Source organism: Rattus norvegicus, chromosome 3 (genome assembly GCF_036323735.1).
Source record: "Rattus norvegicus strain BN/NHsdMcwi chromosome 3, GRCr8, whole genome shotgun sequence".
Classification (NCBI taxonomy): Eukaryota; Metazoa; Chordata; class Mammalia; order Rodentia; family Muridae; genus Rattus; species Rattus norvegicus.
The window spans coordinates 163,282,811-163,307,035 of NC_086021.1; the positions used below are offsets into that span (position 1 = coordinate 163,282,811).

General features: G+C 41.4%; 1 protein-coding gene across 6 annotated transcripts in view; it reads right to left on the reverse strand.

The window, feature by feature from the left end:
- Cdk5rap1 (CDK5 regulatory subunit associated protein 1) overlaps positions 1 to 24,225 on the reverse strand; it is a 143,569-nt gene that overhangs the window by 93,376 nt on the left and 25,968 nt on the right. For 3 of the 6 annotated variants that reach the window (XM_063283143.1, NM_145721.2, XM_063283141.1), the window contains exons 13-14: positions 23,637 to 23,777; positions 15,401 to 15,638 (exon numbers count right to left, since the gene is read on the reverse strand). In XM_063283143.1, coding sequence (XP_063139213.1) covers positions 15,552 to 15,638; positions 23,637 to 23,777 — 228 coding nt within the window. In that variant the 3' untranslated portion in view covers positions 15,401 to 15,551. Of the gene's footprint in view, positions 1 to 15,400; positions 15,639 to 20,401; positions 20,500 to 23,636; positions 23,778 to 24,225 lie in introns of those variants that run through there. The other 3 variants (XR_010064566.1, XM_063283142.1, XR_010064567.1) reach the window with 3 other exon arrangements.

The following is a 24,225-nucleotide window of genomic DNA, read 5'->3' on the forward strand; positions in this document are numbered from 1 at the left end:
TTTGATGGGGACTGCATTGAATCTGTAGATTGCTTTCAGCAAGATGGACCTTTTTACTATATTAATCCTTCCAATCCAGGAGCATGAGAAACCTTTCCATCTTCTGAGATCTCCTATTTCTTTCTTCAGAGACTTGAAGTTCTTATCATACAGATCTTTCACTTGCTTGGTTGGAGTCACAACAAGGTATTTTATATTATTTGTGACTATTGTGAAGGGTGTCTTTTCCCTAATTTCTTTCTCACCGTTTATCCTTTGAGTAGAGGAAGGCTACTGATTTGTTTGAGTTAATTTTATATCCAGCCACTTTGCTGAAGTTGTTTATCAGGTTTAGAAGTTCTCTGGTGGAATTTCTGGGGTCACTTAAGTATACTATAATATCATCTGCAAATAGTGATATTTTGACTTCTTCCTTTCCAATTTGTATCCCTTTGACCTCCTTTTGTTATCTAATTGCTCTAGCTAGGACTTCAAGTACTATATTGAAAAGGCAGGGAGAGTGGAAAGCCTTGTCTAGTCCCTGATTTTAGTGGGATTGCTTCAAGTTTCTCTCCATTTAGTTTGATGTTAGCTACTGGTTTGCTATATATTGCTTTTACTATGTTTAGGTATGGGCCTTGAATTCCTGATCTTTTTTTTTTTTTCTGATCTTTTCAAGACTTTTATTATGAAGGGCTGTAGAATTTTGTCAAATGCTTTCTCAACATCTAATGAGATGATCATGTGGTGTTTTTTCTTTCAGTTTGTTTATATAATGGATTACATTGACGGATTTCCATGTATTGAACCATCCCTGCATGCCTGGGATGAATCCTACTTTATAAGGGTGAATGATCACTTTGATGTGTTCTTGGATTTGGTTTGCGAAAATTTTATTGAGTATTTTTGCATCGATATTCATGAAGAAAATTGGTCTTAAGTTCTCTTTGTAGGGTCTTTGTGTGATTTAGATATAAGCATAATTGTGGCTTCAAAGAATGAATTGGGTAATGTTCCTTCTGTTTCTATTTTGTGGAATAGTTTAAAGAGTATTAGTATTAGATCTTCTATGAAGGCCACTAAACCCATCTGGTCTTGGGTTTTTTGTTTGTTTGTTTGTTTTTTGTTTTGTTTGTTTTGTTTTGTTTTGTTTTTTGTTGGGAGACTTTTAAAGACTGCTTCTATTTCTTTAGGGGTTATGGGACTGTTCAGATGGTTTATCTGATCCCGATTTAACTTTGGCACCTGGTATTTGTCTAGAAAATTGTCCATTTCCTCCAGATTTTCCAGTTTTGTTGAGTATAGTTTTTGTAGTAGGATCTGATAATTTTTCTTGAATCTGAGTTTCTGTTGCTATATCTCCCTTTTCATTTCTGATTTTGTTCATTTGGATACTGTCTCTATGCCCTCTGGTTAGTCTGACTAAGGGTTTATCTATCTTGTTGATTTTCTCAAAGAACAAGCTCCTGGTTTTGTTGATTTTTTTGTATAGTTTTTTTGTTTGTTTGTTTGTTTGTTTGTTTGTTTGTTTCAACTTGGTTGATTTCAGCCCTGAGTTTGATTATTTCCTGCTATCTACTCCTCTTGGGTGCATTTGCTTCTTTTTGTTCTAGAGCTTTTAGGTGTGTTGTCAAGCTGCTAGTGTATGCTCTCTCCAGTTTCTTTTTGAAGGCACTTAGAGCTATGAGCTTTCCTTTTAGCATTGCTTTCACTGTGTCCTATAAGTTTGGGTATGTTGTGTTTTCATTTTCATTAAATTCTAAAAAGTCTTTAATTTCTTTATTTCTTCCTTGACCAAGTTGTCATTGAGTAGAGTGTTGTTCAGTCCTCATGTGTATGTGGGCTTTCTGTTGTCTTTGTTGTTATTGAAGGCCAGACTTAATCCATGGTGATCTGATAGGATACATGGGATTATTTTAATCTTCTTGTATCTGTTGAGGCCTATTTGTGACTGATTATATGGTCAGTTTTGGAGAAGGTACCATGAGGTGCTGAGAAGAAGGTATATTCTTTTGTTTTAGGATGAAATGTTCTATAGACATCTGTTAAATCCATTTGGTTCATAACTTCTTTTAGTTTCTCTATGTCTCTGTGTAATTTCTGTTTCCATGATCTGTCCATTGATGAGAGTGGGGTGTTGAAATCTCCCACTATTATTGTGTGTAATGCAATGTATGCTTTGAGCTTTAATAAGTTTCTTTTGAATGTGGGTGCCCTTGCATTTGGAACACAGATGTTCAGAATTGAAAGTTCATCTTGGTAGATTTTTCCTTTGATGAACATTTAGTGTCCTTCCTTATGTTTTTTGATACTCTTGGTTGAAAGTTGATTTTATTCAATATTAGAATGGCTAGCTAGTTTCTTTGGACCATTTGCTTGGAATTTTTTTTCCAGCCTTTTACTCTGAGGTAGTCTGTCTTTGACACTGAGGTAAGTTTCCTGTATGCAGCAAAATGCTATGTATCCAGTCTGTAAGTCTATGTCTTTTTAATGGGGAATTGAGTCCATTGATGTTAAGAGATATTAAGGAATAGTGGCTGTTGTTTGCTGTTATTTTTGTTGTTAGAGGGGGAATATGTTTGTGTGACTATCTTCTTTTGGGTTTGTTGCTTTTTCTAGGGTGTAGTTTCCTTCCTTGTGTTGGAGATTCCCACCTATTATCCTTTGTAGGATTTGTGGAAAGATATTGTGTAAATTTGGTTTTGTCATGGAAAAAGAGGCCACTTTTTCTCATTCTTTGAAATAGGGTATCTAAGTGCCCTCAAATTGGCTAGTAGTCCCAGCTAGCCTTGGGCTCCTGGTACTTATACCCTGCTTCCCAAGTACTAGGAACACAAGCATGTGCTACCACGTCCAATTTAAGGCCACATTTCTACTTTCTGTTTATCTGAAATGTTCAGATAAGCAACCCATGTAGACACAAAGTACATAACTCTGTTAATCAGGGGTTTGGAGTGGCTGCTAACAGGGACAAGGTTTCTTTCTGGAGTCTGGAAAATGTTCTCAACAAACAATGATGGTTGAAGCTTCTTTTGAATAGGTTACAGATGTATACACCAAATTGCATACATCAAAATGGTGAACCCATCCCACAAAGTTGTTCTTAGATCTCCAGATGCCTTCTATAATGTGCATACTCACATGTGCCACATATGCATACATGCATACAAACATATATGCACATGCAGTATTCTATTTCAGAGGGGAAAGAGAAGAGGAGTTAAGGGTATATCTTAATGACTTGTGGTTAGCACACATGAGGCCCTGAGTTCAATCTCCAGGACCAAAAAAAGATAGAAAGAAGAAAGAGGAAGGGAGGAAAGGGAGAAGCAAGGCAGGGAAGAGACTATCTGGCTATACAGGTGCCATCAATTTCACAAATTTCAAACAAAAAAATATTATCCAGGACAAAGAAAGCCATTCTAAACTAATAATAATAGCCAATTAACCACAGGAACATCTGAATCCTGTTATTCCACCTAGGCAAGGAGCTTCAAAGTATTTGAGACAAAATTTGATAGCAACTGCATCAGAAAACACAAACTCACAAGGAATTCAGTAATTCTTCAGTCAACAGAACAACTTGAAGGATTAAAAGTATATTAGAGCTTTGGACAGCAGCCTGAATTAATTAACATTTGTGAAATTCTTGTCTTAGTTACTGTTCTTGTGCTGTGAAGAAGTAGGTGAACAGATGCAATTTAAGAGAGAGAGGTTTGTTTGCCTTGGCTCATTGTTCCTGGTGGGGAAGTCACAGCAGCAGACATGTGGAGTAAGTAGAAGACCAATGCTAGTGCTCTACCAGTTTTTTGCAGCCCAGGAAATAGTGCTACCCACTTTTACTGTGGGTTTTTCTACCTCAACTAAGCTATCTAAGCAATTTTTACACGTGTGTCCAGAAGCTCACCTCCTAGGTGATTCTACATCTTGTCAAGTTACTAATCAATATTTACCATCACAAGTCTTTACCCGATAACAGAATTTATATATATATATATATATATATATATATATATATATATATATAAATTCTGCAACAAGCATTTACCAAGACATGCTTTATTCTGAGTCATAAGTCCGATCAAATGCAAATAATTAAAACCCATGAAATGTATATTCTCTGATTATGGAATTAAATTGGAAATCAGGAACATGACTCAGAAAAAAATCCTCAAATATATCAAAATTTAAAAACTTAGTATTGGAGCTGGAGAGACGGTTTGGCAGTTACGTGTCCCGCGTGCGACCTCTCGCCAGCAAGAAAACACGCGGGGACATACGGATCCTTGCTACAGCCAAACTTTTATTAAAATCTTAAGGAGAAGCCCCGCGCGCCGGCATGGTGCGGTTTATATACACCCTAGCGCGGCGCATCCACACCAGATTGGTCGCTTACCCATGATCTCAATAGGCACGCCCCGGAGTGGGCAAAGACCTGGCACGAAGGCACTCTTGCACATGCGCACACAGTTAACTTCCTGAAAGGAAGTCGGCTGGCACGGCGGAGGCCAGCGCCATCTTGTCTAGCTCGGTCTTCCACGTGGGGCGCAGTGGAAGCCAGCGCCATCTAGTGGTGGCGAATGTTATTGCGGCTCTCTAAAGTTACGAGCACTGTCTGCTCTTCCAGAGATCCTGAGTTCAATTCCCAGCAACCACATGGTGGCTCACAACCTCTTCTGGTGTGTCTGAAGACAGCTACAGTGTACTCATATACATAAAATAAATAAATCTTGAAAAAAAAATGAAAGAATGCTCTTATAGGAAGGAAGAAACAAACAAACAAACAGTATTGAGCTGGGTGTAGTAGAATATAGCTTTAATCCCAGAGGCAGGTGGATCTCTGAGTTCAAGGTCATCCTGGTCTACAGAGGGAGTTCCAGGACATTCAGGGCTATACAAAGAAACACTATCTCAAAAAGAGAGGGGGGAGGAGAGAAAAGAAAGAAATCTAGTACTACATAACCCCTGAAGCAAAGAAGAAAAGAAGCTGAGTTAAAAGGTATATTGAACTGAACTTGATGACAAACATCAGATTTATGACAGATCCTTCCTCGGCTTCCCAATTGACATCATTATAGATGTGTGCATTTTTGGAAGCACAGGGAGTTTGTAATCAGAGAGACCCTGTCTGATACACTCCTTAAAAGCTGATTTAATACTTGTACCTCATCCTTAGGCATCTCTACCCCAACATCACTGGGAAGAAATGGTATTTGTAACTGGAGGTGTTTATGGCTAGGTAAGCTTCATTTTCCTGGCTTCCTGTGGTCCTGCTAGCTCCCCAAAAAGGAGAGAACCTCCGGGGCTGAGGATTTAGCTCAGTGGTAGAGCGCTTACCTAGGAAGCGCAAGGCCCTGGGTTCGGTCCCCAGCTCCGAAAAAAAAAAAAAAGAACCAAAAAAAAAAAAAGGAGAGAACCTCCCTGGCTGACACGTGGGGGTACCATCCTCTTGTCAATGGAAGTTGATTCTCACTTTCCATTCTGGTGCTTATGTTATTCAGCATGTACCTATGCCTTCACGACCAAACCACCAAAGTGAGATGCATACAGCTTTGAACTAAGACAGGAATCATGAGATTGAAGATTTGGCTCAGAGGTGAAGTGCTTATCTCTCAGATTAGCATAAAGTCCTAGGTTTGATCCCTAGCCTCAAAATAACATGATAAAAAATATGAGCAAAACAGGGAAATTCTGTAGGACATTGTCCGGTCCTTGGTGAAATGCCTGTCCTGACTGTTATTAGTATCTGTAAGTGGCGACAGATTGGAAAAGAATGCCACACTACTTGTTCTGGCTCTGGTGCTTCAGGAACATAGGAACTGTATGTAGTAGCAGCCTCACTCCTCACTCCTAGTGTACATAGTTTAGTCCTAGGCCTGCTCTCCCTCCAGCCCATCACAGCCAGACATGCCCTTGAGTTGGCTGTGGACATCTCTATCTCTGGGACCAAAGGCATTAACTCTATAAGTCAACCTAGCAGTTGCTTTCCTGAGCTGAGGGTGTGATTCTTGGTTTAAAAAAAAAAAAAAGTGTACTTTGGTCGGAGGTCCAAGTCATCCTTATTTTCATTACTATAGCATCAATCAGAAGTTTGAGGAGGGGCAGTTTTCTTATAGAAGATGCATGGTGAGTTAACCAAAAAAGAAAGTTGATTCCCAGCTCTGTAAATGTGCTACTGGTGTGTAGCTTTGACCTGGGCCCTCAGCCAGTGCCATACTCTGAGCAGTACTCACTGTCCCAGCCCTCCTGCAGGATACCCAGGAGAGGTGCACATAAACCCACTAGTCACATCTTCTTCTCTGTAGTAAAGAGCTGCCCTGGTAAGAGGGATGCAGGTGGAAGAGGAGGCAGCTGCCTGGCTCACTCACAGTCCTGCACGATACTATTCTGTTCCTGGAAGGCCTTGGCTGGAAAGCTTCGAGTAGTCTGTCCAGACAGCAACTTTCTCATGTGGCCATACAGCCAAAGGACCCATTTACAGGGTTCAGAGGTTATGTGTCCATGGTCTGAAACACCACAGCAGAGGACATTTCCTTAGGACACTGAAGACGAAAGTTTCCTTTGATTTGCAGTGAGCAGCGGTTGGTCTTCACCACCTGAGCTAAGTGGAATTCTTAAGCAGGGGAATCACAGAACAGAACTCTCACTCAGGAGTGCCTCTGAAGCTTCTCTGTCCTCTCTATGAACTTCGTGGGGTTCTCCTTTACTACACCCCATCCAAAAGGAAGCGGCAGTCACTATTGTAAATCCTTATGTTATTAATATATTTATAGCTATATTTTGGGGTCATGTTGCAGATTATTAAAATGTATAATAAAGTATTAGGGGAGGAAAATAAAAAGGGTTGTAAGAGTGAATCCGTGATAGCTTGTCTTAACAGGTAGGAGGTTAAAGGAGAGAGTGCAAAGCACAAGAAATCACCACAGACACATAATGTCAAACCTTCCGAAGGGGAGGGGCTGGAGAGATGGTTGAATAGTTAAGTGCATTTGCCTTCTTGCAAAGGACATGGGTTCAGTCCATAGCACATGCATAGTGACTTACAACCATCTGTAACTTTAGTTCCGTGGAGTCTGATAGAGCTCGCCATGATTTCAAATTGACTGCATCTGCAATCAACTCTAACATAAGCTGCTGAGTGTTCTGTAAAGGTTTTCTTGATCAGATTATTTGAAGCAGGAAGATCTGCCCTAAATGTGAGCAACACCTTCTGGTGGCAACACAGATACAAAGACCTGGGATAAGGAAACATTGGTTTTTGCCTGCTTGCCCTCACTCTTGCTGGCAAGTATATCTATCCTATTGCTATAATATTCCTTCCCCAATATTCTTATTGGGGAAGGACCTATTCTTCGGTCTTCCAACATAGATAGAAGATCAGAAGCTATCCAGGAATTCCCCAGGCCTTCCACACCAGATTGAGACTGCTACAATCCACAGCCTGAGAACTGAGCGACCACGTGATAATCAGACTGTTCGGTTCATTATGAATTCGCTCTCTGGAACTGTAAGCCAAAATACATTCTCCCATAAGCTGCTCTTGGTCATGGTATTTTATCACAGCAACAAAAAGTAACTTAAACAGAAACTGAGATCAGAAAGTGGAGTATTGCTATGAAGAACATGACTGTTTTTTGGAGGATTGTAGATGAGTTTAGAATTTGCACTAGATAAGCAGTTAAACACTGTAAGCAGAATTTAATGGTTCATTCTAATAGGAAACCTAGAAGACTGGGAGTAATGCAGACTAGAGACACAATTCACAAGGTTTCAGAAAGAAGCAAAGACTGAATTAGCAACAGGGCTAGAGGCCATTTCTGTGATATTTTAGAAATATCTAGCTATTTTATGTCCATATATTGAGATTTATAAGGCTACATGAAAAAGTAATGAGCTAATTTCTTTGGCAGAGTAAATTTTGAGCTGTATAACACTGAGTCGTAACGTGGTCATTACTGATAAATTATATGCCAATCAACAATAAGAAAAAAGAGCAAGTAGAACAGAAATACAAACTGTAGTGGGTGGTGCCTGGGGAAGCTTAATGTCACAGCCAAGGCATGGACTGAGAAGGACTGACTGTCAAAGACACTGAGGGGAAGGCCTCTTGCTCTGCATTGGAATAGGAAAGGTGCCACCCACATGCTGAGACCCCAGCCTCTAAGCTTCTAAACTGTGAGAGAAAGCTAAGGGGGTTCCTGCTCCTGGAGAGACTGCACACAGAAACTGCTAATGTAATTGTAATGGAACAGGGTCCATCCCAAGTTGGCAGTCAAACATGGCAGCAGTCACATGGTCTTCGCTTTGGAGACATGAAAAGATGCAAGAGTGAAGGAATGATGGATACTTTCTCCATAGTTTTGTTCCCCCTTCCCTCCACCCTCCCCTCCTTCTCCATGTTTTTTTTAAAGATTTGTTTTATTTATTTCATATATATGAGTACACTGTAGCTGTCTTCAGACACACCAGAAGGGAACATTGGATCCCATTACAGATGGTTGTGAGCCACCATATGGTTGCTGGAATTTGAACTCAGGACCTCTGGAAGAGCAGTCAGTGCTCTTAACCACTGAGCCATCTCTGCAGCCCTTCTCCATGGTTTTAAAAAGCCACTGAGGACAGGCAACAAGGAGCAATGTTGGAATCACTCTAAATACACCCTGAGAGGACACTGTGTCAGGCTATAAAAATGAAGCATGAACTGCAGAGGAGACCTCAGATTGCTGGAGATACCAAAGGCATGAGACAGACACCAGGTACAGAAGTTAAATCAGAAATGAAATACAGAAGTAAAAATTTCCTTAGGCTGACTGATCCCAGCCCACAGCTCCCTGCTCCCAAACCCCATGGGAGAGAGAGCTCATCGCCCAGACGTGTGGGCACTCCTGAGACTGCAGGGTAGGAGAGACTGCCACTCCTGCCTACCTTTGCCCACATCCCTGGCCAAGGAGGAAACTGTATAGGGTCTCTGGGAACAGGAAGATGGGGAAACTCAAGCTGTAGAAGCCCTGCGGGCCAGACTGTGCCCAGATCTAAAGGGACCTGGTCAAACAGCTCCCTGCACCCAAATCCCGTGGGAGGGAGAGCTAGACCTTCAGAGGGGCAGACACGCCTGGAAAACCAGAGGAGACTACTCTCTGCCCACATTTCTGACTCTAGAGGAAAACACCTAGCACCATCAGGGCCCCCTGTGCACAGGGACCCAGAAGTAGAGGCAGGCCTTTCTGGTTGCTGCCCTCACAGAAAGCTGAAACCCAGCCCTAAGGAGCAACTTCAGGCCCAACACCAGAGGTAAGACCAACTTTTCCGCTCCAAGTGACCTGCCTGTTGGAATCAGGACACACACCCAGAGGAACAGCTGAAAGCCAGTAGACAGGAACAACTATACACCTGAAAGGACAACACATTCTGTTTCTATAATTGGCTGAAAGAAAACAAGAAAACAGGTCTACAGCACTCCTGACACACAGGCCTCTGGGACGGTCAAGTCACTCCTAGAAATAGCAGAACAAGGTAACACCAGAGACAACCTGATGGCGAGAGGCAAGCGCAGGAATCCAAGCAACAGAAACCAAGACTACATGTCATCATCGGAGCCCAATTCTCCCACCAAAGCAAACACTGAATATACAAACACACCAGAAAAGCAAGATCTAGATTTAAAATCACATTTGAAGGGGCTGGGGATTTAGCTCAGTGGTAGAGCGCTTACCTAGGAAGCGCAAGGCCCTGGGTTCGGTCCCCAGCTCCGAAAAAAAAGAACAAAAAAAAAAAAAAATCACATTTGATCATGATGATGGAGGACTTCAAGAAAGACATAAAGAACTCCTTTAGAGAAATGCAGGAAAACACAAGTAAACAAGAAGAAGCCCTTAGGGGGCTGGGGATTTAGCTCAGTGGTAGAGCGCTTACCTAGGAAGCGCAAGGCCCTGGGTTCGGTCCCCAGCTCCGAAAAAAGAACCAAAAAAAAAAAGAAGAAGCCCTTAGAGAGGAAACACAAAAATTCCTGAAAGAATTCCAGGAAAACACAATCAAACAGGTGAAGGAATGAAAAATGGAAATAGAAACAATAAAGAAAGCACAAAGGGAAACAACCCTGGATATAGAAAACCAAAGGAAGAGACAAGGAGCCGTAGATACAAGCATCACCAACAGAATACAAGAGATAGAAGAGAGAATCTCAGCAGCAGAAGATTCCATAGAAATCATCGACTCAACTGTCAAAGATAATGTAAAACGGAAAAAGCTACTGGCCCAAAACATACAGGAAATCCAGGACTCAATGAGAAGATCAAACCTAAGGATAAAAGGTATAGGAGAGAGTGAAGACTCCCAACTCAAAGGACCAGTAAATATCTTCAACAAAATCATAGAAGAAAACTTCCCTAACCTAAAGAAAGAGATGCCCATAAACATACAAGAAGCCTAAAGAACTCCAAATAGATTGGACCAGAAAAGAAAATCCTCCAGTCACATAATAGTCAAACACCAAATGCAAAAACAAAGACAGAATATTAAAAGCAGTAAGGGAAAAAGGTCAAGTAACATATAAAGGCAGACCTATCAGAATTATACCAGACTTCTCACCAGAGATTATGAAAGTCAGAAGATCAGGAACAGATAAACCATTTAAACAACCCTATAACTCCTAAAGAAATAGAAGCAGTGATTAAAAGTCTCCCAACCAAAAAGAGCCCAGGACCAGATGGGTTCAGTGCAGAATTCTATCAGACCTTCATAGAAGACCTCCTACCAATACTATCCAAATTATTCCGCAAAATTGAAACAGATGGAGCGCTACCAAATTCCTTCTATGAAGTCACAATTACTCTTATACCTAAACCACACAAAGACCCAACAAAGAAAGAGAACTTCAGACCAATTTCCCTTATGAATATCGACGCAAAAGTACTCAATAAAATTCTGACAAACTAAATCCAAGAACACATCAAAACAATCATCACTCATGATCAAGTAGGCTTCAACCCAGGTATGCAGAGATGGTTTAATATACGGAAAACCATCAATGTAATCCACTATAAAAACAAACTAAAAGATAAAAACCACATGATTATTTCATTAGATGCTGGGAAACCATTTGACAAAATTCAACACCCCTTCATGATAAAAGTCTTGGAAAGAACAGGAATTCAAGGCCCATACCTAAACATAGTAAAAGCAATATACAGCAAACCAGTAGCTAGCATCAAACTAAATGGAGAGAAACTTGAAGCAATCCCACTAAAATCAGGGACTAGACAAGGCTGCCCACTCTTTCTCTACTTATTCAATATAGTTCTTGAAGTTCTAGCCAGAGCAATCAGACAACAAAAGGAGATCAAAGGGATACAGATTGGAAAGGAAGAAGTCAAAATATCACTATTTGCAGATGATATGATAGTATATTTAAGTGACCCCAAAAGTTCCCACAGAGAACTACTAAACCTGATAAACAACTTCAGCAAAGTGGCTGGATATAAAATTAACTCACGTAAATCAGTAGCCTTCCTCTACACAAAAGAAAAACAAGCTGAGAAAGAAATTAAGGAAATAACACTCTTCGTAATAGTTCCAAATAATATAAAATACCTCGGTGTGACTTTAACCAAGCAAGTGAAAGATCTGTATGGTAAGAACTTCAAGCCTCTGAAGAAAGAAAGTGAAGAAGATCTCAGAAGATGGAAAGATCTCCCATGCTCATGGATTGGCAGGATTAATATAGTAAAAATGGCCATTCTACCAAAAGCGATCTACAGATTCAATGCAATCCCCATCAAATTCCAATCCAATTCTTCAGAGAGTTAGACAGAACAATTTGCAAATTCATCTGGAATAACAAAAAACCCAGGATAGCTAAAACTATCCTCAACAATAAAAGGACTTCCAGGGGAATCACTATCCCTGAACTCAAGCAGTATTACAGAGCAATAGTGATAAAAACTGCATGGTATTGGTACAGAGACAGGCAGATAGACCAATGGAATAGAATTGAAGACCCAGAAATGAACCCACACACCTATGGTCACTTCATTTTTGACAAAGGAGTCAAAACCATCCAGTGGAAAAAAGATAGCATTTTCAGTAAATGGTGCTGGTTCAACTGGAGGTCAGCATATAGAAGAATGCAGATCAATCCATTCTTATCACCGTGTACAAAGCTTAAGTCCAAGTGGATCAAGGACCTCCACATCAAACCAAATACACTGAAACTAATAGAAGAAAAAGTGGAGAAGAATCTGGAACACATGGACACTGGAGAAAATTTCCTGAAATAAAACACCAATGACTTATGCTCTAAGATCAAGAATCGACAAATGGGATCTCATACAATTGCAAAGCTTCTGGAAGGCAAAGGACACTGTTGTTAGGACAAAATGACAACCAACAGATTGGGAAAAGATCTTTACCAATCCTACAACTGATAGAGGGCTTATATCCAAAATATACAAAGAACTCATGAAGTTAGACTGCAGGGAGACAAATAACCTTATTAAAAAATGGGGTTCAGAGCTAAACAAAGAAGTCACAGCTGAGGAATGCCGAATGGCTGAGAAGCACCTAAGAAATGTTCAACATCTTTAGTCATAAGGGAAATGCAAATGAAAACAACCCTGAGATTCCACTTCACACCAGTCAGAATGGCTAAGATCAAAAACTCAGGTGACAGCAGATGCTGGCGAGGATGCGGAGAAAGAGGAACACTCCTCCATTGTTGGTGGGATTGCAGACTGGTACAACCATTCTGGAAAATCAGTCTGGAGGTTCCTCAGAAAATTGGACATTGCACTACCTGAGGAGCCAGCTATACCTCTCTTGGGCATATACCCAAAAGATGCCCCAACATATAAAAAAGACACGTGCTCCACTATGTTCATAGCAGCCTTATTTATAATAGCCAGAAGCCGGAAAGAACCCAGATGCCCTTCAACAGAGGAGTGGATACAGAAAATGTGGTACATTTACACAATGGAATATTACTCAGCTATCAAAAACAATGACTTTATGAAATTCATAGGCAAATGGATGGAACTGGAAAATATCATCCTGAGTGAGCTAACCCAATCACAGAAAGACATACATGGTATGCACTCATTGATAAATGGATATTAGCCCAGATGCTCAAATTACCCTAGATGCACAGAACACATGAAACTCAAGAACGATGACCAAAATGCAGATGCTTCACTCCTTCTTTAAAAGGGGAACAAGAATACCCTTGGGAGGGGATAGGGAGGCAAAGTTTAGAACAGAGGCTGAAGGAACGCCCATTCAGAGCCTGCCCCACATGTGGCTCATACATATACAGCCACCAAAATAGATAAAATGGATGAAGCACAGAAGTGCAGGCTGACAGGAACCGGATGTAGATCTCTCCTGAGAGACCCAGCCAGAATACAGCAAATACATAGGTGAATGCCAGCAGCAAACCACTGAACTGAGAACGGGAACCCCATTGAAGGAATCAGAGAAAGGACTGGAAGAGCTTGAAGGGGCTTGAGACCCCATGTGAACAACAATGCCAACCAACCAAAGCTTCCAGGGACTAAGCCACTACCCAAAGACTATACATGGACTGACCCTGGACTCCAACCTCATAGGTAGCAATGAATAGCCTAGTAAGATCACCAGTGGAAGGGGAAGCCCTTGGTCCTGCCAAGGCTGGACTCCCAGTAACAGGGATTCTTGTGGGGATGGTGGTAATAGGGGGAGGACTGGGAGGGGAACATCCATATAAAAGGGGAGGGGGAGAGGTTAGGGGGATGTTGGCATGGAAACTGGGAAAGGGAATAACATTTGAAATGTAAATAAGAAATACCCAATTTAATAAAGATGGAGAAAAAAAAAGAAAAAATTTCCCTAGACTTAAACATATATAATAAAGAAAAAGGAGTAAGAAAGCAAATTTCCCAAACAACTGTCACTGATGTCTAACTTTGAGCTGTGGAAGCAAAACACACCCCATTTACACAACTAATTCCTACACAAAATTTACACAGTAAATTCCTAAGGAATGGGGAATCGTCTTTTAAATTGTGAGTGGCTTAAAAGGTAGAAAAGAATGCCATTATAAGCACACTTACGCTATCTTAGAATATTTAGATAGGGATGAAGCACATTTGTGGGACTTTGGCTAGTCAGAAACTAAGCAACCAATGCTCCTATTTAAAACCTGTCAATAGTTTCTCAGACTGAAGATACCTGTGGGCCATCTTTGAGTTAATCAGACTTATTTGTATAAGAATCATTTAAAGCTTTATATTAGTGCTATAAATTTAAAGTGAAGACTTTTCTAGTATTTCCTTTATAAAACTGCACCCTTTATCTTTCTGGCAGATACCAAGTCTCTTTGGTGGCTGGAGTAAAATCCGGAGCAAGAGTGATAGTTTGTAAAGAGAGCTGTTTTGTAAAGAGAGCTGGTTCAGCACTACATGTGACCAAGAGTAGAGGCCAGTTCTGATCTAAAAACTCTTTAATATGAACATTGAAATAAAACCAGCTGTCCAGAGATAAACCAGCACTGTCCCATGAACTAACATGCTCGTCAGCAGAGTGAAACAGATCACAGCCAGACACAATTAACAGTTCAGTATGCCCAAATATACAGTCTGTTCCAGCAGCAAATTTTTCCAGGACTATTTCCATTTGGTAAGAGCTTACAGTGAACCAGGGGATACAGTTCAGTTTATGAGAATTATTTCCTCAGCATGCATCAAGCTCTAGATGTGATCCCAGATGTGCACACACGGTGTGTGTGTTGGGGGGGGGGGGGGAATACCTCTAATTCTAGCATTCAGAAGAAAGGAAAAGCAAACTCAAGGCCAGCCTACATTACCAAAAAATCTACTTCAGGGGCGGAATGGGTGAGAGCTCTCTAATCATTTTCTTTGCCACCAACCCCTATCCTATCCCACCCCTAACACACACACACACACACACACACACACACACACACACACACACACACACACAGTAGTGCTGGGGATCTAACCTAGGGCCTTGCTTATTCTAGGCAAGCACTGTACCAGAGCATCATACAGTGCTAAAAGAGTCAGGACTTGAACTGAAATCTAGCTCTAAATATCCCATGCTACCATCTCAGATTTTGATATTTTTGTTTTTTGTTTTTACTTTGTCAAAATAACTTCAATGGTAAATAAGCCAAGGACCACCACTCAGAACCACTACTAGACAAGAACATTTTCAAAACCTCAAGTGCTTTTACATCTCAATGGTAGAGCTGAAAAGATGCCCGTGAGGAAAATCCTCAGCCAAATAAATAAATAAACAAACAAAAGGGGCGAAGCGTTAGCGCCAAGTCAATAGCATTACATAGCACTTGAGCTGAGAAGCACTCTAACAAAGAGACAGGAAGAACCCCACAAGTAAGTCAAGACAAAAATGAAAAAGTAGAAACAAGGAAGCCATTAATTCATGAAATTTATTATTGGAACAGTTGTTTGAGTGACAACAGAGAAATGTACTCTTCCATTTGGTGCGAAGATGCTTCAAGACTTTACCTTGTCTCCAAAGCATGAGAAAAAACTGCCCAAGTCCACCACTAAGCCACCAACTCAGGTCAAGCAATTCATTGATGAGTCTTTCATAGTGGTCCTGCAGAGAATGTGTCCTTTGAGAGTTTGAGAACTGGCAGAGATGATCTGAAAGAAAACCCATCAAAAGAAGACAAGGTAACCTGACAGCACCATGGGAATAGGACTTGGATGGAGATGACAGGAAGTGCACAGTGCTTGTGTGGCCTCAAGCCTGAGAGGAAGAGATGTCAGACAGAATGGAATGCATAATCCATCAGGCCTGGAAGGTCCGTGAGGGACCATGAATACCCCAGAGTGGTCAGTAATCTGAAGAGTTCACAGTTGTACACCTGAGGCTCCTGAGTGGGCGGGGCATAGCAGGACACACCTGGGCCTGCTGGGAGCCCCACTAATCCAAAAGCAGCAGCGGACCCAGAGGGGAGCTTTCTTCCCTCGGCAGTTCCCTTCAGTTTGTTACTACGGAGACCATCTCCCTGACTGCTGGCGTGCTTTCCACGCTCTGTGAACACTTCCTGTTTCAATAGAGAAAGGGCCCCCAGAGCCCTGTGCCGGCCACCAGATCCGGCTGGAGTTTTGTGACATTGTTTTGTTTTCACTATGCTTATTTTTAAGATAACTTTCTATTCATGGCACGAGAGGCTGGCTTTCCATTTATGGGGGGATCTAGGGTGTCCTTTTGAAATAATAAATGTATGGGTCTTTTAAAGTTTTTTCGGTTGGTACCCAGGCTGAATGTATTTACTGTTTGTCAGACATGCCTATGTTTTACATATGGAGTAGTTTTATAATATAAAATCACAAAGTTAACTTTATGACTTTTGAAAAGCCAGAAAGTTAGTGTTGTGATTTAAGGGAACAGTCACACTGACTCGGAAGCATATGTATGTTCTTCTGAAGTGACGCTTAAAAATCAATAGTTAGAATTTTTCCTCTGGAGTCAGGCAGATCTCTAACACTTTGAATCCCAGCTGTTAAACAAATAATAAAAAAAAAGAAATTTTAACAATGAATATACAATTTATAATGTCCATGAAACAGTGTCTTGTGAGTATTTAAAAAGAGGCTATAAATTTTTATATTTGTCACAAATGTGTTATTGTATTTTAAAAAAAGTTTTCCTTTTGTAGAAAATAGATTTTTCCTCACATAATATACCCTAATTACAACTTCCCCTCCTTCTCTTCCTCTCAGGTCCTCCCCACCTCCCACCTACCTCAATCTACTCCTTTTCTGTCTCTCATTTAAAAAAAAGCTGGGTGGTGCTAGCTCACGCCTTTAATCCCAGCACTGAAGAGGCAGAGGCTGGTGGATCTCTGGGCCAACCTAGTCTACAGAGTGAGTTCCAGGAGAGCCAGGGATATATGGTGGAACCCTGTCTCAAAAAGAAAACAAAAACAAAGTCAAACTAAAGTCCAGATCCCCAGTAGCAGCTCTTTGTGTTCCCCTGAGGGAATGAGGGGTCCTTCTCAGCTCCAACTGTCAGGCTCACTTGTGATCTGCCCAGCACACAGCCATCCTCCAGCCTCTGGAACAACTTAGGATGCAAACTGAGCTAGTTAAAGCCATCCTATGATTTTTGTTTATTTTTCAAGAAAGGTTTTCTCTGTGTAGTTCTTGCTGTCCTAGAACTCTCTCTATAGACCAAGCTGGCCTCAAACTCAGAAATCCACCTGCCTCTGTCTCCTGAGTGCTGGATCTAAAGGTGTGTGTCACCACTGCCTGGCTGATCCTTATAATATTTTTTATCAAAACTTAATGAGGGGGTTGGGGATTTAGCTCAGTGGTAGAGCGCTTGCCTAGCAAACGCAAGGCCCTGGGTTCGGTCCCCAGCTCCGAAAACAAACAAACAAACAAACAAACAAAACTTAATGAGAAAGTTTATTTCACCTCTGAGTGAGAACTGAAAAACTAAGACCCCAAAGTTACCAATTACCACATTTCTCATCAGAATAAATTGATCCATTAGTAAATGTTTACATAATTCTTACTTCTACTAGGGATTAACTTTGGTGCTGGAATAGTCTTACCTTACGACGCACAACAGAGCTTTCAGAGAAAGGCAGGTGGTGAGCATAACAAACGAACATGATCTAGGCACTGATAGTGCTCTGAAGATAATGGGGACAGGTGGCTAATAGGCAGGAATTAGGGAATAGTGGGGAATCAGGCAGGAAAAGTTGCATCAAATCAATGAAGTTCAGGGAAGGCATCTCTGAGGTAACATTGAAGAGAGAACCTCAAAATCAAAAAGAAAGCAGCCAGGCGAAAGATCAGGAGCCTCCCAAGCCAAAGCAGTGTGTATGAAGATCCTGTAAACAGAGCAGAATCTAAGAGACAAAAAGGAGGCAGAGAGACTGGAGGAGAGAAGGAGGGGGGACATCAAGGGGAAGCACCAATACAGGCCACACAAGGCCTGACTGTGCTCAGGCTCCACTGCAGGGTCCAAGCTTCAGACAGCGTAAAGGATTGGAATCAGAAAGATCATACTGGCTATCAAGGGGCAAACACAAAAGAACAAGAGCAGAAGCAGAGAAGGTGAAAGTTCTAGAATCCTCTAGCAATGCTAACAGAAGTATAAAGTACTTGGGTCGTCCTGGGAACAGTAATACCAAGCCATATACTAACAGAGGTGCGTATGCATGTGCCTTCCAGCACATGTACAGGGATACTCACAGCAACAACAAATGGACTAGATCCAAACTGGAAACAGCTAGTATGGCCCACCAACAGTACAATGCATAACAAACTGTTGTGATGGAGAAACAAATGAACCACAGAATACGTGTTGGGGAAAAGAAAGCAGGCATTCATTTAACCTATACACTATAGAATTCCATTTGCAAAAAAAACAAACAAAACACAAACAACAACAACAAAACAGACAAAAAACAAATGTGAAACAGGGTGTGGCACGTGCCTACAATTCCAGCACTAAGGTAGCTGGAGAGAAACTTCGAAGTACATGAAGGGAATTTCTGGGCTCAAAAAAACTTCTTTTTGATTTCAAAATAGCTACCTAAGTGAGGTCACTATAAGAATTCATCAAATAGGGGTTGAGGATTTAGCTCAGTGGTAGAGCGCTTGCCTAGGAAGCTCAAGGCCCTTGGTTCAGTCCCCAGCTCCAAAAAAAAAAAAAAAAAAAAAAGATCCAAAAAAAAAAAAAAAAAAAAAAAAGAATTCATCAAATACGAGCTGGAGAGATGGTTCAGCAGTTAAGAGCACTGACTACTAGGGGTTGGGGATTTAGCTCAGCGGTAGAGCGCTTGCCTAACAAGCGCAAGGCCCTGGGTTCGGTCCCCAGCTCCGAAAAAAAGAAAAAAATAAATAAATAAAAAAGGGAAAAAAAATAAAAAAATAAAAAAAAGAGCACTTCCAGAGGTCCTGAGTTCAATTCCCAGCAACTACATGGTGGCTCACAACCATCTGTAATGAGATCTGATGCCCTCTACTGGTGTGTCTGAAGACAGCTACAGTGTACTCATATACATAAAATAAATAAATCTTTAAAAAAAGGAATTCATCAAATAATTTATTTGAAATTTGGGGGGTTGGGGATTTAGCTCAGTGGTAGAGCGCTTGCCTAGGAAGCGCAAGGCCCTGGGTTCGGTCCCCAGCTCTGGAAAAAAAAAATGTTAAAAAAAAATTTTTTTTTAAATTTGGGGCTGGGGAGATGGCTCAGCAGTTAAGGACACTGTCTACTCTTCCAGAGGTCCTGAGTTCAATTCCCAGCATCTACATGGTGGTTTATAACCATCTATAATGTGATCTGATGCCCTCTTCTGGCATGCATATGTCCATGCAGATAGAGCACTCATACATAAAATATATAAATTAATCTTAAAATAAGCTTTTTAAATGTGGACAATTGTTTATATTAGCAATACATCTCAACTTAATGTTTATTTTAAAAATATAGCAAGTCTCTTCAAGTCTGTGCTTCCTTTTGTATAAGTTTTTTTTAAATCATTTTAAATATTTTATTTATTTATTATATATGAGTACATTGTAGCTGTCTCTTCAGACACACCAGAAGAGGGCATCAGATCTCATTACAGATGGTTGTGAGCCACCATGTGGTTGCTTGGATTTGAACTCAGAACCTGTGGAAGAGCAGTTGGTGCTCTTAACCGCTGAGCCATCTCTCCAGCCCATGAGTCTTTTTCTTAAACTGCACTTCCCCCTCTCCCTCTCCCTCTCCCTCTCCCCCTCCCTCTCCCTTTCCCCCTCTTCCCTCTCCCTCCCTCCTTCCCTCCAACCCTCACTCTCTGTCTCACCCTCACTCTCTTGACACTCATGCTTAATCTATATTAGAACTCTTTTCTTTTTGAAGCAGCATTTTACTCCATAGTCCAGGTTGGTTGAAACTTACTATGTGACCCAGGCTAACCTTGAATTTGTGGCTATCATCCTGCCTCAGGCTCCTAAAAGCTAGGATTGCAGGTATGAGTCATTAATCTGTTTACCTTTTTGCTTTTAATTAAGGCATTTCTAGCTATGTGCAATTAAGCATTCTGATTTTGAGGTATAAGTTTTCTACCTTGTTTCTACTAAGAACCATATTTTTTTCTTTTGTTGCAGGGAGAAAGGGAGACACAGTCTTTCCATGAAGCTCTAGCTGGTTTACCTAAACAGTAGTTTGTGAACTAACAGAAGTGGATGCTGGCAAGGGAACCTGGATCCTCTGGAAGAGTAGGAGTGCTCTAACCTGATGACCTATCTCTCCCTCTACGTGTTTATATAGCACCTTATTAGATTAGGAGACCGTGGTGACATGATTAACCTAAAATTCCTTTTAGTTCATAGAACTTAAATCTTTAACAAGTAAGGTACGTCAAATTTGTAGGTAAGCCAGAATTAATGGTACATGCCTTTTATCCCAATGTTCAGAAGGAAGACAGATCTGTGTTGAGTTCCAGGTAGGTCTCATCTACATAGGGAGTTTCAGGCCAGCCATGGGTATATAAACCTGTCTCAAAAAAGAATTATACTAGTGCAACATGGGGGCTTTGACAAGAAGGGAACTTTTATTTTTGGTTTGATGACAAATCTGTTACTTTTATCTGTTCATTGCGAACAAATGCATAACTAATACGGACGCATGTACCCTTAGTGCATGGATATGTATGAGACCAGAGATCAACCGTGGGTGTCATTACATGGGAGCTGCCCACCTTGTTTTTGAGATGGTATGTCCCTGGGTCCTGGACTTAACTAGGCTGGACCTCTGTGAATTCAAGGCCAACTTTATTTACATATCGAGTTCCAAACAGTTAGAGTCACACAGAAATAATCTGTATCAAAAATAAATTTAAAAAAACAAAAAGGAGATAGATAAACAACCAAACAGTAAGGCTTATGCCTTTAGAGGCAGAGGCAGGCGGATCTCTGAGTTCCTGGCCAGTCTTGTCTATAGAGTGAGTTCTAGGACAACCAGGACTACATAGAGAAATCCTGGGGGAAGGGGGGAAGGAATAAAGAAAGTAAAATAAAGAAATATAAAAATGACAAACCATGTGCCAGCACGATGTCTGGCTTTTCACATGGACACTAGAGAGAGAGCTGAGCCCCTCACACACGCATGGAGGGTCTTAGCTGTCTGCATGTGGGTGTACGAGGACATCCAATACTTCCCTCTTTTTTGGTGTGAAATAGAGGTAGGGTGAGATCTCGTCTGTAAGCTTTATAAAACGGGGCCTCTTGGTCCTGTTCAGTGGTATACCCTAATGAAATATGGACAGGCTAGCTAGAGTCTGTAAACCAGGTGACTTCGAGAATAAAAACTCATAAATGGGGAAAATGCAGAAGGAGCCTGGTCCCTGACATCCCAATCTCCAGTCAAGGACCCTCCTTCCTGTACTCTCATGGGAAAGAGAACTCATATCTGACTGAAGTCCCTAAATTATGAGTGACTTCAATCACATAACCTTCTCTATCATATTTGTTTTTAGAGATTTATTTATTTTATGTGTATGAGTAATGTGTGTGTGTAATCTAGAGTTACAGACAGTTGTGAGATGCCATGTGGGTGCTGGGAATTAAACCCGGGTCCCTTAAAGGAGCAGGCCAACCACTTAGCCACTTCTCCCGCACACACTCTATCATCTTATGTGTGCTTTTTCTCTGGCAATGCTGAGCAGCTTGTTGGAGATGCAAGGAACCAGTTCAGTAAGATGGAATTTAGGAAAACAGGAAAGAGTGTATGGACTCCATAAAGGAGCGGTTCTCATGCAGTCAGGAGACCTCAGTGAAAACAAACGTGTGGACAGCAGAGATGAATGACCAATGCAGTCTCCTTCCTTACATCAATCCTTCCACTAAATCTAGGTATGAGCTTTTATATCAGGCGTGGGTGGGAAAAGGAAGTCTTTTTTTTTTTAAAGATTTATTTATTTATTATAGATGAATACACTGTAGCTGTCTTCAGACACACCAGAAGGGGGCATCAGATCCCATTACAAATGGTTGTGAGCCACCATGTGGTTGCTGGGAATTGAACTCAGGACCTCTGGAAGAGCAGTCAGTGTTCTTAACCATCAAGCCATCTAACCCAAGAACTCGAGTAACTCAACATTACCTTTTTCTGATCAAATAGCATTCTATTTTTGCAATAGACTCCCACACAAACAGTACAATCTGATCACCAACCTAATCCTTTTTATCAAGTGACCCATAGTTACAGTGGGAAGAAATTAAGAGGCAATATAAGTTAGGTCTCAGGCTGTCCAAATATCCATAAATGGGCTCAAACTGGATTATAGAAGGATTTCTAGCAATTTGATAAAAGCCAGTTTTCCTCAGGAACTTGTAAAACCAGTCCCCATCTGCCGAAAGGAGTTACTTCCCTTACTCTGACAGATGGGACATGTGACCTGTGGATGCATATCACAGTTCACGCCAGCGTACAGGCTAGCACTCCAAGTACTAGTTATACATTTCCAAGTCCACACTAGCTAGCATCCTGGCCTCCTCATTCAGGTCCCTGCTCTTTTTATATCCCCTGCCCTAGCTATGCAGGGTGTTCTCACTGTTCCCTTTCTGGCTGTCCTCACTTCTCTCACAGATAGCCCTGGCCATGTCCAGTCTGCTTCTCTGTCTCTGCTCTCAACTCCTCCATGTGCCTCTGGATAATCTCTCTCTCTCTCTCTTGTGCAAAATAAAGACCTTCCCTGCTCACGGAGCAGTCATGTCCACAGTTTCCTTACAGCACCCCCCTTACATATAGCAACTAACTATGAAGCTACATTGGTATCTTAAAAAAAAAAACTTGGAGGGGGCCTGGAGAGATGACTTAAAGGTTAAGAGCACTGGCTGCTCTTCCAAAGGACCTGGGTTCAATTCCCAGCACCCACATGGCAGCTCACAGCTGTCTGATGATTCCAGTTCCAGAGGCAAAACAACAATGCACATAAAAATAAATAAATTACTTTTAAAAATAATAATAATCTTGGTCACTAAATAGTTCAGTAATTAAGAGCATTTACTATGGGACTGGAGAAATGGCTCAGCAGACAAGAACAATGGCTGCTCTCCCAGAGGACCTGGTTTCAATTCCCAGGATCCACATGGTAGCTCACAACTGTCTATAAATCCAGACCCATGAGGGATCCAATGTGGATTCCTCCACAGGCTCCAGGCACACACATGATATGTAGATATACATGCAGGTAAAGCATCCATATAAAAAAATAAGTGAATAAATTTAAAGGGAAAAAAAAGAGCAAGCATACTGCGCCTCCTGAGGGCTGGAATTCAGTTCCTAGCTCCCACAGCAGTAGCTCAGAACCCTTATAACTCTAGCTCCAGGGGAATCTGAGACGTCTGGCCTCTACAAGTGCCTGCATTCACATGCATAGACCTACATGCAATTAAAAGTAATAAAATAGGGTCTGAGAGATGGCTCAGTCGTCAAGAGAACTTGCTTTTCTTCCAGAGAGCCTAAGTTTGGTCCCCAGCAGCCACACTGGAAATTCCCAACTTAAAGAAAGGCATTTCTTGGTCCAGCGTCAGGGAACGAACACAGGACTAGAGACTTCCAGAGAGTAAACTGGTTGTATTCCGAGCTTCTGTCAGATGGACAGAACAAGGAAAGTCAAGACAACTTACCTTCACCAGCACATAGTCCCCAGGCTGAGCTCTGACCTTGAGCCCAGGGTCAGTGATATCCTCCACCTCGGCATCAGGGAAAATCACCTTAAGGTTTGCATCATTTCGGCCACACAGGTCTGTGGTAGAACGCTTGCTGAACTGCAGGAAACAGAGAAAATGTTATACATCTGCCAGTCCTAAGTTTTAGGAGGCAAACGTTGAGCCTTTTATCTGAGGCTCTCCAGGATCAGAACAGTTCTTAGCGAAGACGTCTAAAGGCTCAGTCTGTGTGACTGTTTCTACAACAGGACAACAGGTAGTGCACAACAAAAATAAAGTTCTGCTGACTATTTTGATGAATCTTCACAGGCTTGGCTTCTGCAGAAATGATTTGCAACAAGCATGAATTCCAGGTACTTGTGAGTGATGTGCTGGACAAATGAGCATTCGTGTTTCCCACCCTCATAGAAAGCACTAGGACTGTTTATTTGGCTTGAGTTCTTGTCCCGACTAAATATGCTAATTTGAAGACTGTCTCCACCATAGCCTAGGACCAGAAAGGAGGAGAAACCACAGTGAGAAGGTTAAGTTCTAGAAATAAGCAACT